Below are 12,040 nucleotides of genomic sequence, written 5' to 3'. Positions count from 1 at the left end.
ATGCATGTTTGATGCAGAGATGGAGAATGTGTTGGCTTTCTCTTTGTGTCGGAGGCAATAATATGTGTTTGGTATCTCTGAGGGAGCTTTGTTATTGTCAGCGATATCTTGGGGCTTTTGTTCTGTGGAATTGTAATGCATGTGTTACTAGTTTGTTGTGAGATAGGTTCTGTATGGTAGTGGTATCATTATACTTGTTGTCTCGTAATAGTCGCTTTCTTTCCATACCGGATTGAGAGTGAGATTTTCCAGGTGCCACAAATTGATTCGTTCATTCATCCACGATTCTGCACATGAGCATCTCCAGTCAATGTTCTCCGATCAACTGATTCTACATGAATCACGCAGCAGTATGCTCCTGTGCAGTGACGGCCTCCCTCTCTTGCTTTCTTCTCTCCCATCTCCGTAGATTTCTCCTTCGGCCTTTCTCTGGTTTTGTCAACCTCGTAGCTCTCCTGACATTTTGCTTGAAAAAATGTTCTTCTTCTGTCGGAAGTCTTCCCTCCACTTTGGCGGCTTCGTACTGCTTTTTGACGAGTGCCGCCGCGATTTCGAGCTCGATGAGTTCTCCATCTTCCTCCGCTTCTCCACTTCGAGAGTCAGATCTGAGAGGTGCAGCTAGAACGAAATATTTGTTCGTGCTGGGGCAGTGGGCTACGTTGCCGTGTTGGAGGGCTTCACGCTTTAGGGCGACCAAGTCGATGGTTGGGAGAGGTGAAGCGGTGGTTGAAGGTGAACCAGTGGGCACTGCCTGGAGCGGTGAAGTCGAAGGTGAATCGTGTGGTCCTGATTTTGTGGAGTAGTTGCTTTCAGGGTACTCTTTCGTTGGCTGCGATGCGCCATACCCTAGAGCGTTTTTGGATATCTGGAGAGGAATAGCTGGTAGCATTTTGATGCCATTTCCCGTCGACTCGAGTGTGGCAGGCGGTTCTGCTGTCGGGGCAGGGCTATATGCCTTCGCAGATGTCTTGCTGCATGCGGAGGACGGGGATATCGGGTCTGCGATCTCCGGCATATTGATCTCGATAGCCTCGAGTGGCGAGAATGCGATTGTTGGCGGGACAGCTCCCTTTGACTCGCATGCAGAAAGCGGTACATCTGTGCGAGGGCCTGAATCCACCACAGACGTCTTACTGTATGAAGGTGCCGGAGATTGGATCTCCGCAACCTTCGGCATATCAATGTCGACACCCTCGAGCGGCGTGAACGGTGTTGTCGGAGCAACAGTGTTCAGCGAGCTCATTCTCATGTCCTGCCACTTCCCATGAGTGGCCATAACCCTCTTTTTCCGGAGCGTTTGCATAACTCTAGCCCTGTTTTGGGGCTTGATCCAAAGGCCTTGTTTGTACTTCACACTGTGCTTCTTGCCAGTGTCCCCAATAGCGCTCTGGACGCCTTCTCGAGCTTTTGCCACCATCATTCGCCATCTTTCCTTGAACACCGATAACACTTTCCCTTTCCACAGTGCCCACACGGCTTGGTCGAGCTTCTCCGCGACTTGAGCGCCCTCGATGCGCTCTACTACGTGCAGAATATATTTCACTCGTGCTGTTGGTGGTCGCTGATATTCCTCCAGTGAGCGCATAATGCCCGCAACAACGAAGGCCTTCGCCATGACCGGAGTGATCGGCATATCACGATGCCTGAGATATTTGTAGATCTCCCAGACCCTGCGATATGCAGCGCGAGGGGCGACAGCAGGAGATGTGGCTATTTTGAGAGCAGCAACTTCGATGAGCTCGGCACGCTGCTCGCGAGCAAGAGCATCGCCATGAGTCTCTCGGTGCAGGATGTGCCAGAAGGTGGACGCGCTGAATTTGTCCGCTGCTGCACAGCGCAGAAGCAGGTCCGGAAAGTCGTGCAGAGACAATCGCGGCGAAGCTTTGAACACTCGCAAGGCAAAGGCCAAACCCGCTTTGCTCTTGCTCCGGAAAAAATGTCGCACGAGTGGAGCTGAGAGTCCCGTTGGCACTCCGAGTGTTGGATGTCTCTGCAGCTCACGGAAACGATAGAACAGTGTTGGTGCACCGCAGTCACGCATCAAGATGGTAAACATGGAGATGGCGAGACTGGCGTAGGCAATGCCATTGCTCTGCAATGCATGAAGAAGCGCGATCTCAGCCGACCACTGGCGAGCCCTCCCAGCTCTGGTCTTTGCTTTCGCCGAACGGAAGTGGAGATATTCTTCCCTTATGGCATCGAGATCCGGTTCTTGATGACTGAAGTGGTAGTGTTTGCTACCTCGGAAATCTGTACGATTTCCAGATGTCTGTGACGGCAATCTAGGGATCCAATGCCGAAGCAGCATCTCGCATAGATTTCCAGCTCGAGCGTTGAAGATGCAAAGGTGACCAGCCAGCAGGGCAGGATCCGGAAAGTAGTAAGCCAGCACTTCATGGACATTGCGCCAAGAGTCGACAATATTCGCGCATCGGAACGATGAAGAGCGACGCAGACAGTATAGCCAATTCATGAGGTTCTTCGAAGGTCCGGCGTATAGGTCTGATTTCTCGCACAGGCTTCTGGCCACAGTGCCGGATATGTTCTGCAATGTCTCATGTTTCATGGCATCGAGTATGCGAGTGATGGACGGCGAATCTCTCTTCGCGGAGCTCATCAGAGATGTAAGAATGTCCGGCAGGTATTCATCGCGAAGAGTTCGCAGTCGGACCTTGTCTGCGATAAGGTGGGCAATCGCTACTTTGGCTTCCTTGCTCACTTCTTTGTCGAGCATCCATTCGCAAAGTCGTAGAATGTTGTTGGCTTCGGGTTCATCGCCCGTGCTCTGCAGAAAGTCCATCACTCGGCTCAGGTCCTTCACTTCCACGATGTCTGACTGTGCTTCCTTCAACAGCTCGTCAAAAGCAACTCTGCTCACATCCACAGCATCAACATTCTCTTCAACGGCCAGAAACTGTCCGAAAATGTCTTCTTTCCTTTTCACACTTTTCGGAAACATCCAATGCTCATCTTTCTTGGCCTTCTCTGCGCCGGGTGGCTTCCATTTCAGATCTCTTGCTGGGTCAAACTGCCTCCCTCCATAGCCTCCAAAGCCAAAAAGAGCGCCAAAATCAGCTCCGCCCGCTGCTACACCAGCACCAGCAGCACTCATTCCGATTCTCCGCTTGGACAGTCTTCGATGAGCCTCGAGTGGACCAGGTACGTTGCTCCCATAGCGGCGGTCCGCTGTGCGGTGCGCACTGGAAACGCGTAGGAAGCGGTGCCATGCTTCGGTAATGACCTCGTCGGTAAGCCAGAGACACTGTTCAATGGGAGCAGGCCTCAGTGAGGGCCTGCATGGCATTACCAGAGGATGTGTCGGGTGGTGGTCTTGAAGCTGTCGCGGTCAATGGGTGAAGCTGGGCGCGGATTGCGGAGACAGCGGAGGTGGGAGTGGTGGCTGTTCTCCCAAAGCCCAGTCCATCGCTGGAGACTGCATCAGAAACAGAACACAACAGCGCGATGATTGTACGAGCGCTGCGACTGCGGCATGGTGAGTTGAACAATTTGTATCATTATGCGGTATGGATGCTGATGGAGCGCAGGCCGCATCGCCCTCCCCCGGCGCATACACACATCGTCGAATCGCCTCTCCTCGCTCGAATCGACAGTATCGCCCAACGCAGAAGCTGGCGAACGAGTAGGGATCCCACAATTCGCCGCGACGGCTAAAGAAACCATCGGCCCCAATACCGTCGTCGACCGCTCTGTCCCGTTGAACGACCCGAATCACCCTGTCGCCCTCGACTACGCCTTTTTCCAGCACAACAAAAAGTACACATCTGGCGTCGGGTCGACCATTGCACCGCACTACAAGCCCCACGAACTCCTCACGAAACCGCCGTCACCGCGAGACATCACACTCGAGGCGCTGATCGCTGCGCAAACACATATCGGACATGCGACGAGTCTATGGAACCCCAGCAATGCACGCTACATTTTCGGAATTCGAGGCGAGCACGACCCCATTCACATCATCTCTCCCGACGCGACTGCATCACATTTGCGAAGGGCGTGCAAGGTTGTATCAGGTGTGGCAGAACGAGGTGGTCTGATCCTGTTCGTGGGAACACGGCAAGGACAAGCGCGTGCCGTTGTAAAGGCTGCCGAGCTGTCAAAGGGCTGCCACTTGTTCACAAAATGGATTCCCGGAACCATCACCAACGGACAACAGATCCTAGGGCGATGCGAGAAGAGAGTGAAGAACGAGTTGGATGAAGATGTGACGGAACAGTATGGCTTCCAGGACCAATTGTTTTCGAAAGCCGCCATCAAACCTGATCTGGTCGTGTGTCTGAATCCACTGGAGAACTACGTTTTGCTGCACGAATGTGGCCTTAATAACATTCCCACCATGGGCATTATCGATACCGACGCAAACCCGACATGGGTCACATACCCCATTCCAGCCAACGACGATTCGTTACGAGCCGTGCAGTTCATCTGTGGTGTGTTGGGACGAGCGGGCCAAGAAGGACAGGAGCGACGTCTAAGGGACGCTCGACCGACATCAAAGCGTCCCGGTGGCTTCGTCGTATACCCTGCTGTTCATGGCCTACAACCGCCAGAAGGCGAGAGACGGAACCAGAGAGGCGGTGTCAGGGCTGTAGGAAACGCACAGAGAATGAAGATTCAGTCAAGAGCAGACGCGGGACATTTCGCTGCAGCTGAGCAGGCTCTCGACTCACAAGACGAGCCTCTGTTCCCAGACGACTTCGAAGGCACCGATGTGAGACAACACGAGCGCGATCAGAGTCTGTTGGACCAAGCCGAGAAGATCCTCTTCGAGAACGAGAGTGCTGCGGCCTCTGCAGCCGATGCATCCGGAAGCAAAATCCCAACCTCCGCCTCAGGTATACCATCAGCAGAACAAATGAGCGGGATGGACACCCTCGAAACCCAGCAACCCGAAGATCTCGCCGAGTCCATCTCAGATGAAGAACTCGACATGTACGCCCAGTTCAACGACGCCGAAGCGCCCGATCTCTCCGCTGTTGACCAGTCCCTCGTAAATGAGACCTACGCTCCTGCCGCCGAAGCAGATACTTCCGCCGAAGACGCAGCACAATTCGGCATCAAAGCTGAGCCTGGGACCGGCACTGACGACCCTGTCTACTCGCAAGCGGAAGCTGCTACCGAAACGCCGAATGATACCATCGAGCAGGTTGGAGAGGTAGAGAAAGAGCTTGGAGAGCAAGCGCCTGAGGTGAAGGTTGCAAATGAACAGGGCAATCCAGAAGTGCAGGATGTGGATGCGGAGAGTCAGAAGGAAGTCGACAACGCCGTGGACAGTGCGAAGAAGGAGGACAAGTAGACAGGGCACAGGACGGGAGGTGTAGATATACCATTATCCAGACAAGATCAAAAGAGTGGGCGAGAGGAAATGTATAGATATGGATATTGTGATGTCAGCCCGTTTCCCATTCTCTCGGTTCAGTAGGAAAAGGTATGCTTTGAGGCAAAAGGGAATAAGTCACTTGTCGGACTCAGGCCTCCATATCGGAATGGTATTGAGGAGGCAAAAACAATCGACCTCGCCTGAGCGTGAGATGATCGAATCGTATATCACGGCCGCCACATGTCGCCCGTGAAAGTACCGTTCGTGTGTTCACCAAGCCAGCGGCCCCGCAGAGACGACTTAGGGATCTACCACTAGACCAAGGACGACGTTGCAGGCCAAAGCTGGACACAAGGATATCAATGTTGCAGGCGTGCCTCGCCCGAGCGGGAACGAGTACTGGTTGTAAGAACAGGTCTGGACTGCAAAAGGTTGTCAGAGAAGAGAGAGAGGGGCCCTATCAATCGTGCGTTTCATCGCCATCCAGAAGAGCAGAATGGAGGCAACAGAAACAAAACAATCGCTCTTGACCTAGCAGAAAGTGCAGCAAAGAAGGCTGTAACGATGCCATATCGTTGATTGCCATTTGAACGCCACCTCGATTGCCGGCATTATCGTCAGAGAACGACTTACGAGCATACCACTTGACCAAGGACGATCGTTGCGGACAATAAATCTCGAACGCTAATGAAGGTCATAATCAGTCGGTGGCGGCCACGAATCGAAGGGCGCGAAGTCGTGCTTTGAGTGTCGGGAGCAGCTAAGTGAGACTAAGCCGAATGGCAGGGCAAAATTGACGGCGCTGCAAAAGGACGAAGGCGGAGGCAAAACAATTGCCCTTGAACCTGGCGCATAGGTCACGAAATAGCGGCGACTAAACGACAGCACATCGTTGAGCAACTACCAGACTTTGCCACCTTTCGCATTAGCATCTTAAGAAGACGACTTATGGGCGTACCGCTCGGCCAAGGACGATCGTTGATGATGAAGAAGTTGCGAAATTATATGAAGGTGACTACGATTCCGGGCACGTGATAGTAAAAGGTCACTGTGATCCTAATCCAAGGTTTTGGAGAGACCAAGCAAGAGAAGGCATTGGATAAATGGTGAGGCAATAGTAATCGCTGCTGCAAAAAGCGCAAAAGGAGGGCAAAACAATCGCCCTCAATCTCACTAATTGCACAGACAACATTCGCACCTTTGAAGACTGCCAATCTTAGTCACAGCAACTCTGTCTCCTAGCCTTAGCACAAGCGTCTGGATGCCAAAGACGACTTACAAGCTCACCGCTTGACCAAGGACTATCGTTAGCGACTCTGACTCCAGGAGGCTGATAAAGCTCAAAGGCTTACACGGGCGGAGAGGAGATCGAGACATATCAAGATCGTGGTATTGGAGTCAGCCAAAGATCAAGCACTAAAAAGAAATAGGACAAGAGTAGGTAAAGGCCTCTTAAGGAGGACGATAAGGAGGCAAAACAGTCTGTCCTTAGCTTGCGATTTGAATTCAACACCACCGCAGGCCGACTAGGTCAAGTCGTCAGGCTGCGGTATCGAATCATCCAGCACAAGCATCTCCGCAAGACGACTTATAGGCATACCGCTAGGCCAAGGGTGATCGTTGCTATCCATTCCGGCATTATTGTTCAAGTACCCTCACGACCGCGGGCGAGAGAACGTCACGAAAAAGGGAAGGAGTGCATTCTATCCTTCGCACTTTCATGGGCTATACGCGGTTTCGTTGGACAAAGGTAGTGAAAAGGGGCAAAACAATCGCTCCAGGCTTCGCGGACAGGAGCTGGAATTTGCGCACAACGACCTGCTTATCATATAAGGTCGTCGTAAAGTCCGCTCGAAATCCCTTCAGCACAAGCGTCTATTAGGAAGACGACTTGAAGGCATACCACTAGGCCAAGGACGATCGTTATAGTTGCTCAATCTCAACGCCTTCAAGTACTCTCACCAGCATGGGTGGAACGACAAAAAAGTATCAAAAAGGATTGTTGGCCATGCCTAGAGTACGCCTCGCAGACTGCCTCGAATTATTTACGAAGCTCTCCTCTTCGCTGAAATATGGCCTTTCTTTGACCACTCTAAAAAGATGACAGAAGAGCAAAACAATCGACCTTGGTCTTAGACATAATAACTGAAACAACAGGCTTGTTCATAATGAAAGTTTCAGTCTCGTTGAGCAGCTGTATCCAGTCGTGTTCAGCACAAGCATCCCAAATATCGGACGACTTACAAGCATACCACTCGACCAAGGGCGATCGTTGAAAGCCTCCTTTCTCAACGCATTCAAGTACCCTCACATCTGGGACAGGGAGAACGAATGCGTTCCTAGCAAAAGGATATCCATGATACACATCAAGCCAAATCACAATCACATCTCTTGCCGAACTCACCCTTCTAGACCGCTCCTTTTCGATGCATGGGACCACATTCTCCAATATAACAAAAGCAATACCAGAGCAGAGACCAAAATGTAAAGACAATCGCCCTTCGTCTCGCATTATGAGTAGAAGAAGAAGGCCAGCAGACGCAACGCTGGTCTGACTAGACGGTCCCTCGAACGCTTTCCAGCCCAAGCATCTTATTGAGAAGACGACTTATAAGCATACCACTAGACCAAGAACAATAGTTTCAGACGTCTGCTTTCGAGCATTCAAGAACTCTCACATGCGTTGCATGAAACACGAAAGTGTCGAAAGATCACACTTGATCGAATGACCGGAGAAGCCTCCAAAGTAGCAAAAGGCGTGCAAAACAATCGGCCTTGCTCGCGCGGATGCAAGGGATGCTTCGACGAGGCAACGACATCGTGTCGTTGGACCCCCGAATCTCACTCGTCCACCCTAAGCATCTTACCGAGAAGACGACTTGTAGATATACCGCTAGACCAAGGAACGATCATTACAACGCTCCTTTTTGACGCAATACATGTACTCTCAAGAGTTGCTACAGGGATAAGAAAACGATAATCCTGAGTCCGGCAACGGAGAAGCCCCTAGCTACAGTATCGTGCAATTTCGTAATCAACCATGAAGCCACCATCTCTTCTACAATGTTACACTCAGTATTATCTGTAAAAGTACCGAAAGAGAGGCAAAAAAGCAAAAACAATCGCTCGCTCTTGACCTCGTAGTTAGATGATTGTAGCTCAAGCAACGATCCAAGATCGTCAAGCAGAGCTAAGCTTCGTCACCTTTGGACTATGCGCCTTCACTCCGGAGACGACTTATCAAGCAATACCACTCGGCCAAGGATGATCGGTGACGAGTTGGTAAGACTGATTCATATATCAAGTTTGTGATCTTTGCTTGCGAGATATGTTGAAGGCAGCCAGATCCAGAGCATGATGTTGCCCACTGGTTTGCGTCCATGTTTCGAACGACAGCAGACTCTAAAGACCCATCGAGTCAGCAAAATTATGGTGAGATTCGTAAAATTCAAAGAAAAGAAATCGTGTCGTGTTTGATCACACATTGAATTCTTGGTGCAATAAGCTATGCTATCAACGCTACAGTAATGTCCCAAGCCACAATCATAGCTGCGATAGCAGCAGCGGCAACAGCAGCAGTAGTAAGCCCATCAGTAGTAGCAACAAACAGTAGTAGCAGTAGACTTAGTATACATACACCATGAGCAATCCCTAAATTCCGTAGGGGGTCTATGAAACTGCAGACCAGAGAAGCTGTCCATCGCCATTCTCTTCTCGCTTTCTCGCTGAGGCAATAACAGAGAAAATGAAACGTGTCGTGAAAGCGCCTGTCCGCCTGCCCTTGTTCGTCCGCATAAAGACAGCCAAACTCGCATAACCACCTCAGAAGCGGGTGAAAGGGCCAGTAATTGGTGGTGGTATCATGACGCCAGAAAGAAAAAGCAAAAGAGGTCGAAGTAGCACAGCGGTGTTGGGTGCCTATGCCTGAGCCTGAGCCAGCGCAGTTCTTCGACAAGATGATCGGGCTGTCGTAGCGCAGATCGATATCCGTGCTCTGACTTTACTGCGACTGGTAGTCCTATACCTGTACACCTTGCTGGCCCGTCGTACCATTGGAGTAAACGTGATGTTGTGACGCCAAAGCAGGCTGCTGCGGAGGCGGCTGCTGCTGAACCAGGGAAGCCGGAGTCGCCGAGTTGGTCGTAGACATGGGCGTGGCCGAAGTCCCAGCTGGCGCATTCATCATGCGCTCTCTCTGTGCCTTCTCCGCTTCGAGCTTCTCCTTCTCAGCCTTCGTGATCCTTGGCTTCCTAGGCGCGCCAGGAATCTTGCCACCTCTGCTGCCACGACCTCGCGTCGGTGCGTTGGGATCCCGCACTTTCTCGGTAGCAGTTGTAGTAGCACTCGAAGCAGCAGTGGTACCGCCTCTACCGCGACCACGTCCTCGTCCACCGCCACGGCCTCGGCCAGATGGTGCTGCAGACTCAACATTCGCAGTTGTGCCCTCAGGTACAAGCTTGCCGGAGTACACGAAGAAACCATCCTTCGCCACAGCGGCCTTCTCCTGCCAAGCGAGCTCCGTATCATCGATGAAGTCGTCATCTTTGTCGTACTCCTCGACCTTCCTCCGCCTCTTGCGTGGCTTGGCGTCATCAGCTCCAGTGGCAGACTTGCCCTCGTCATCCATGCCGCCCATCTCAATGTTGCTGTCTCCATCCATATCTGACATCAAATCAACAGACATGTCGTCTGCAGAGCCTCCCTCGAGCTTGTTCTGTGCAGCTGCGACTTGCAATAGCTTTGCTCGATGTGCTGCAGCTCGAGGATTGATTGCGTCTTGACCGTACTTCTTGAAGATCTCCTGTGCGATGTTGACCGTGTTACCACCATCTCGATTCAGCGAGATCCGAATCTCGATGTTTGGTCCGCGGATCTCTGACTCTTGTTTAGCTCCAGGTCCGCCAAAGAGATTGTTGCTAGCCAAAAGTCCAGTGCCAGCAGCCTTGGGTGAAGCGGCCTTCTTCTCCTTGGCCTGGACTTGAGGCGTCGGCGCCGATGACGACGATTTCGAAGGTTGCGTCTTCATTGGCGCTTCGCACACAGGTCCATCAATGTCCATCGCGCCGTCCGTTTGCGGCATCGGTTGCGCTTGAGGTTGTTGTTGTTGAGGTGGAGGTGCCGGAGAGGTTAGTGGTAAAGATGCCTTTTGAGGTAGAGCCGCGGGTGCAGCCACTGGTGGCGTAGGTGAATGGTGTGCAGAACTAACAAAGCTAGGCGGCTGTTGTGCGTACGTCGGTGTTTGTGAGGTGTGCGACAATGGGAGTGAGGGTTTGCTGGGAGGGTCAATGAGGCTGTTGATGGACGGTGAAGCTGAGGCACGATTGTAATTGGGTGACAGGTGTGCTGATGGTTCACCATTCGTGTGCCTGGTCGGCGCAGGCGGAGGTCCGGAGGGGCGTGCAAAGGTGTCGGCTGATGGAGGTGCAGATTGTTCACCACTTGACTGCTTCGTCGGCGGTTGCGGCGGTGCTGCACCGAGGATGGAACCTCTGATCGGATCAAAGTTCTGACCACTCGAGTACGGGCGCGGTGTCGGCGGTTTTGATGCAGGTGGAAGACTGTCGCGTATCAAGATGTCGGGCTGATTCGGTCGTTGCAGAGGTTGCGACGCCAGAATGTGCTGTGGTTGCGGCGGAGGTGCACTTGTGGAGGCAGCAGGCTGTTGGTACTGCGTGACCATTTCGGTGAGTGTGGACTGACGAGGTCCAGAGGCAGATGCATCAGGGGCAATGGCAGCAGGCTCTTTCTTCTGGCGCTTGCGAGGTGCAGGCGCAGAGCCATCTTCGGCCTTGACCTTGGGTTCTCGCGGCTTGCGAGGCTTCTTCTCCTTTGGTTTCTCATCTTTGCCTTCGACTTTGGGTTCCCGAGGCTTGCGTGCTCTCTTGGGCTTAGCAGTTGTGTCGGCGGGCGTGGGTGTTGGTATAGCATGCGCAGGTGCGGGAGTTGCCGAAGTGGAAGATGCAACAACACCTTCAGCAAATGCGGAGGCGGCAGCAGCAGGAGCGCGGGTTGTGACGCGAATTTCGTCGAGCGAGCTGGTTTGCGGGGACTGCACTGACGACAGAGACGACGTCTCGCTTGCAGCGTCGTCATCGGCCATGTGTTCCGAGTTCATGGCGCAGAATGGCCAAATCGACAATACACGCCAAGAAGATGGTATAGAAACACGATTAGCACACTAGGCAGATGTGCAGGGTGCACATGCGCAGTGCGCGCGTCTGGATCTGGCGCGGCTCAAAGGGTGCTCGAGGGTGCTCGTTCAGGGCCTCATCTCCATAAGTCGAAGCGGCCAATAAGCGTGGGGCTAGCGAACGTCGCAGTTTGGACCAGCGACGACGACAACACCTTTTGCAGGATCACGGCGGGCGGACTGGTAATGGGAGGCGGTGGTATAGCTGATGCGTTGCGTCTCGTTGCCGCGGTCCGGATGCAGGTCGAGATGGGCGCAGTTCGATGGCGATCGGTGGTTGAATTGATGAAAAACCGTATGGCAGCCAGTTGCATACACGCAGAAGTGCAGGATGGGTTGGAAAAAGAGTCGAGAAGGGGCGTGTCGAGAGTGCTGGAAAACATAAGGGAAAGCCGGCGCAGCACGCAGCACGGAGCACACTTTGACGACTTTGGACGGGCAGGCAGAGCGACTTGGAGCAACTTGACAGAATCCGCGGGGCAGCAGCCGGTCGTCGGAAACAACTGTGTCAG

General features: G+C 52.8%; 3 protein-coding genes across 3 annotated transcripts; 1 reads left to right on the top strand and 2 right to left on the bottom strand.

The window, feature by feature from the left end:
• Positions 1 to 340: 340 nt before the first annotated feature.
• On the bottom strand, positions 341 to 3,112 carry RHO25_002342 (uncharacterized protein; the record flags this gene model as incomplete). Its single annotated transcript, XM_023594807.2, has 1 exon — positions 341 to 3,112. One exon carries the CDS (start codon positions 3,110 to 3,112, stop codon positions 341 to 343), a length of 2,772 nt encoding a protein of 923 aa, XP_023459746.2.
• A 350-nt stretch (positions 3,113 to 3,462) lies between these two features.
• Positions 3,463 to 5,314, top strand: RHO25_002341 (mitochondrial 37S ribosomal protein uS2m; the record flags this gene model as incomplete). The annotated part of the gene is made up of 2 exons (XM_023594808.2): positions 3,463 to 3,493; positions 3,546 to 5,314. 2 exons carry the CDS (start codon positions 3,463 to 3,465, stop codon positions 5,312 to 5,314), a joined length of 1,800 nt encoding a protein of 599 aa, XP_023459745.1.
• A 4,042-nt stretch (positions 5,315 to 9,356) lies between these two features.
• On the bottom strand, positions 9,357 to 11,453 carry RHO25_002340 (uncharacterized protein; the record flags this gene model as incomplete). The annotated part of the gene is made up of 1 exon (XM_023594809.2): positions 9,357 to 11,453. The coding sequence occupies one exon, from the start codon at positions 11,451 to 11,453 to the stop codon at positions 9,357 to 9,359; it is 2,097 nt and encodes a 698-aa protein (XP_023459744.2).
• Between the last annotated feature and the right edge of the window lie 587 nt (positions 11,454 to 12,040).

Source organism: Cercospora beticola, chromosome 2 (genome assembly GCF_033473495.1).
Source record: "Cercospora beticola chromosome 2, complete sequence".
Classification (NCBI taxonomy): Eukaryota; Fungi; Ascomycota; class Dothideomycetes; order Mycosphaerellales; family Mycosphaerellaceae; genus Cercospora; species Cercospora beticola.
This window is presented reverse-complemented; position numbering and strand designations above follow the sequence as displayed.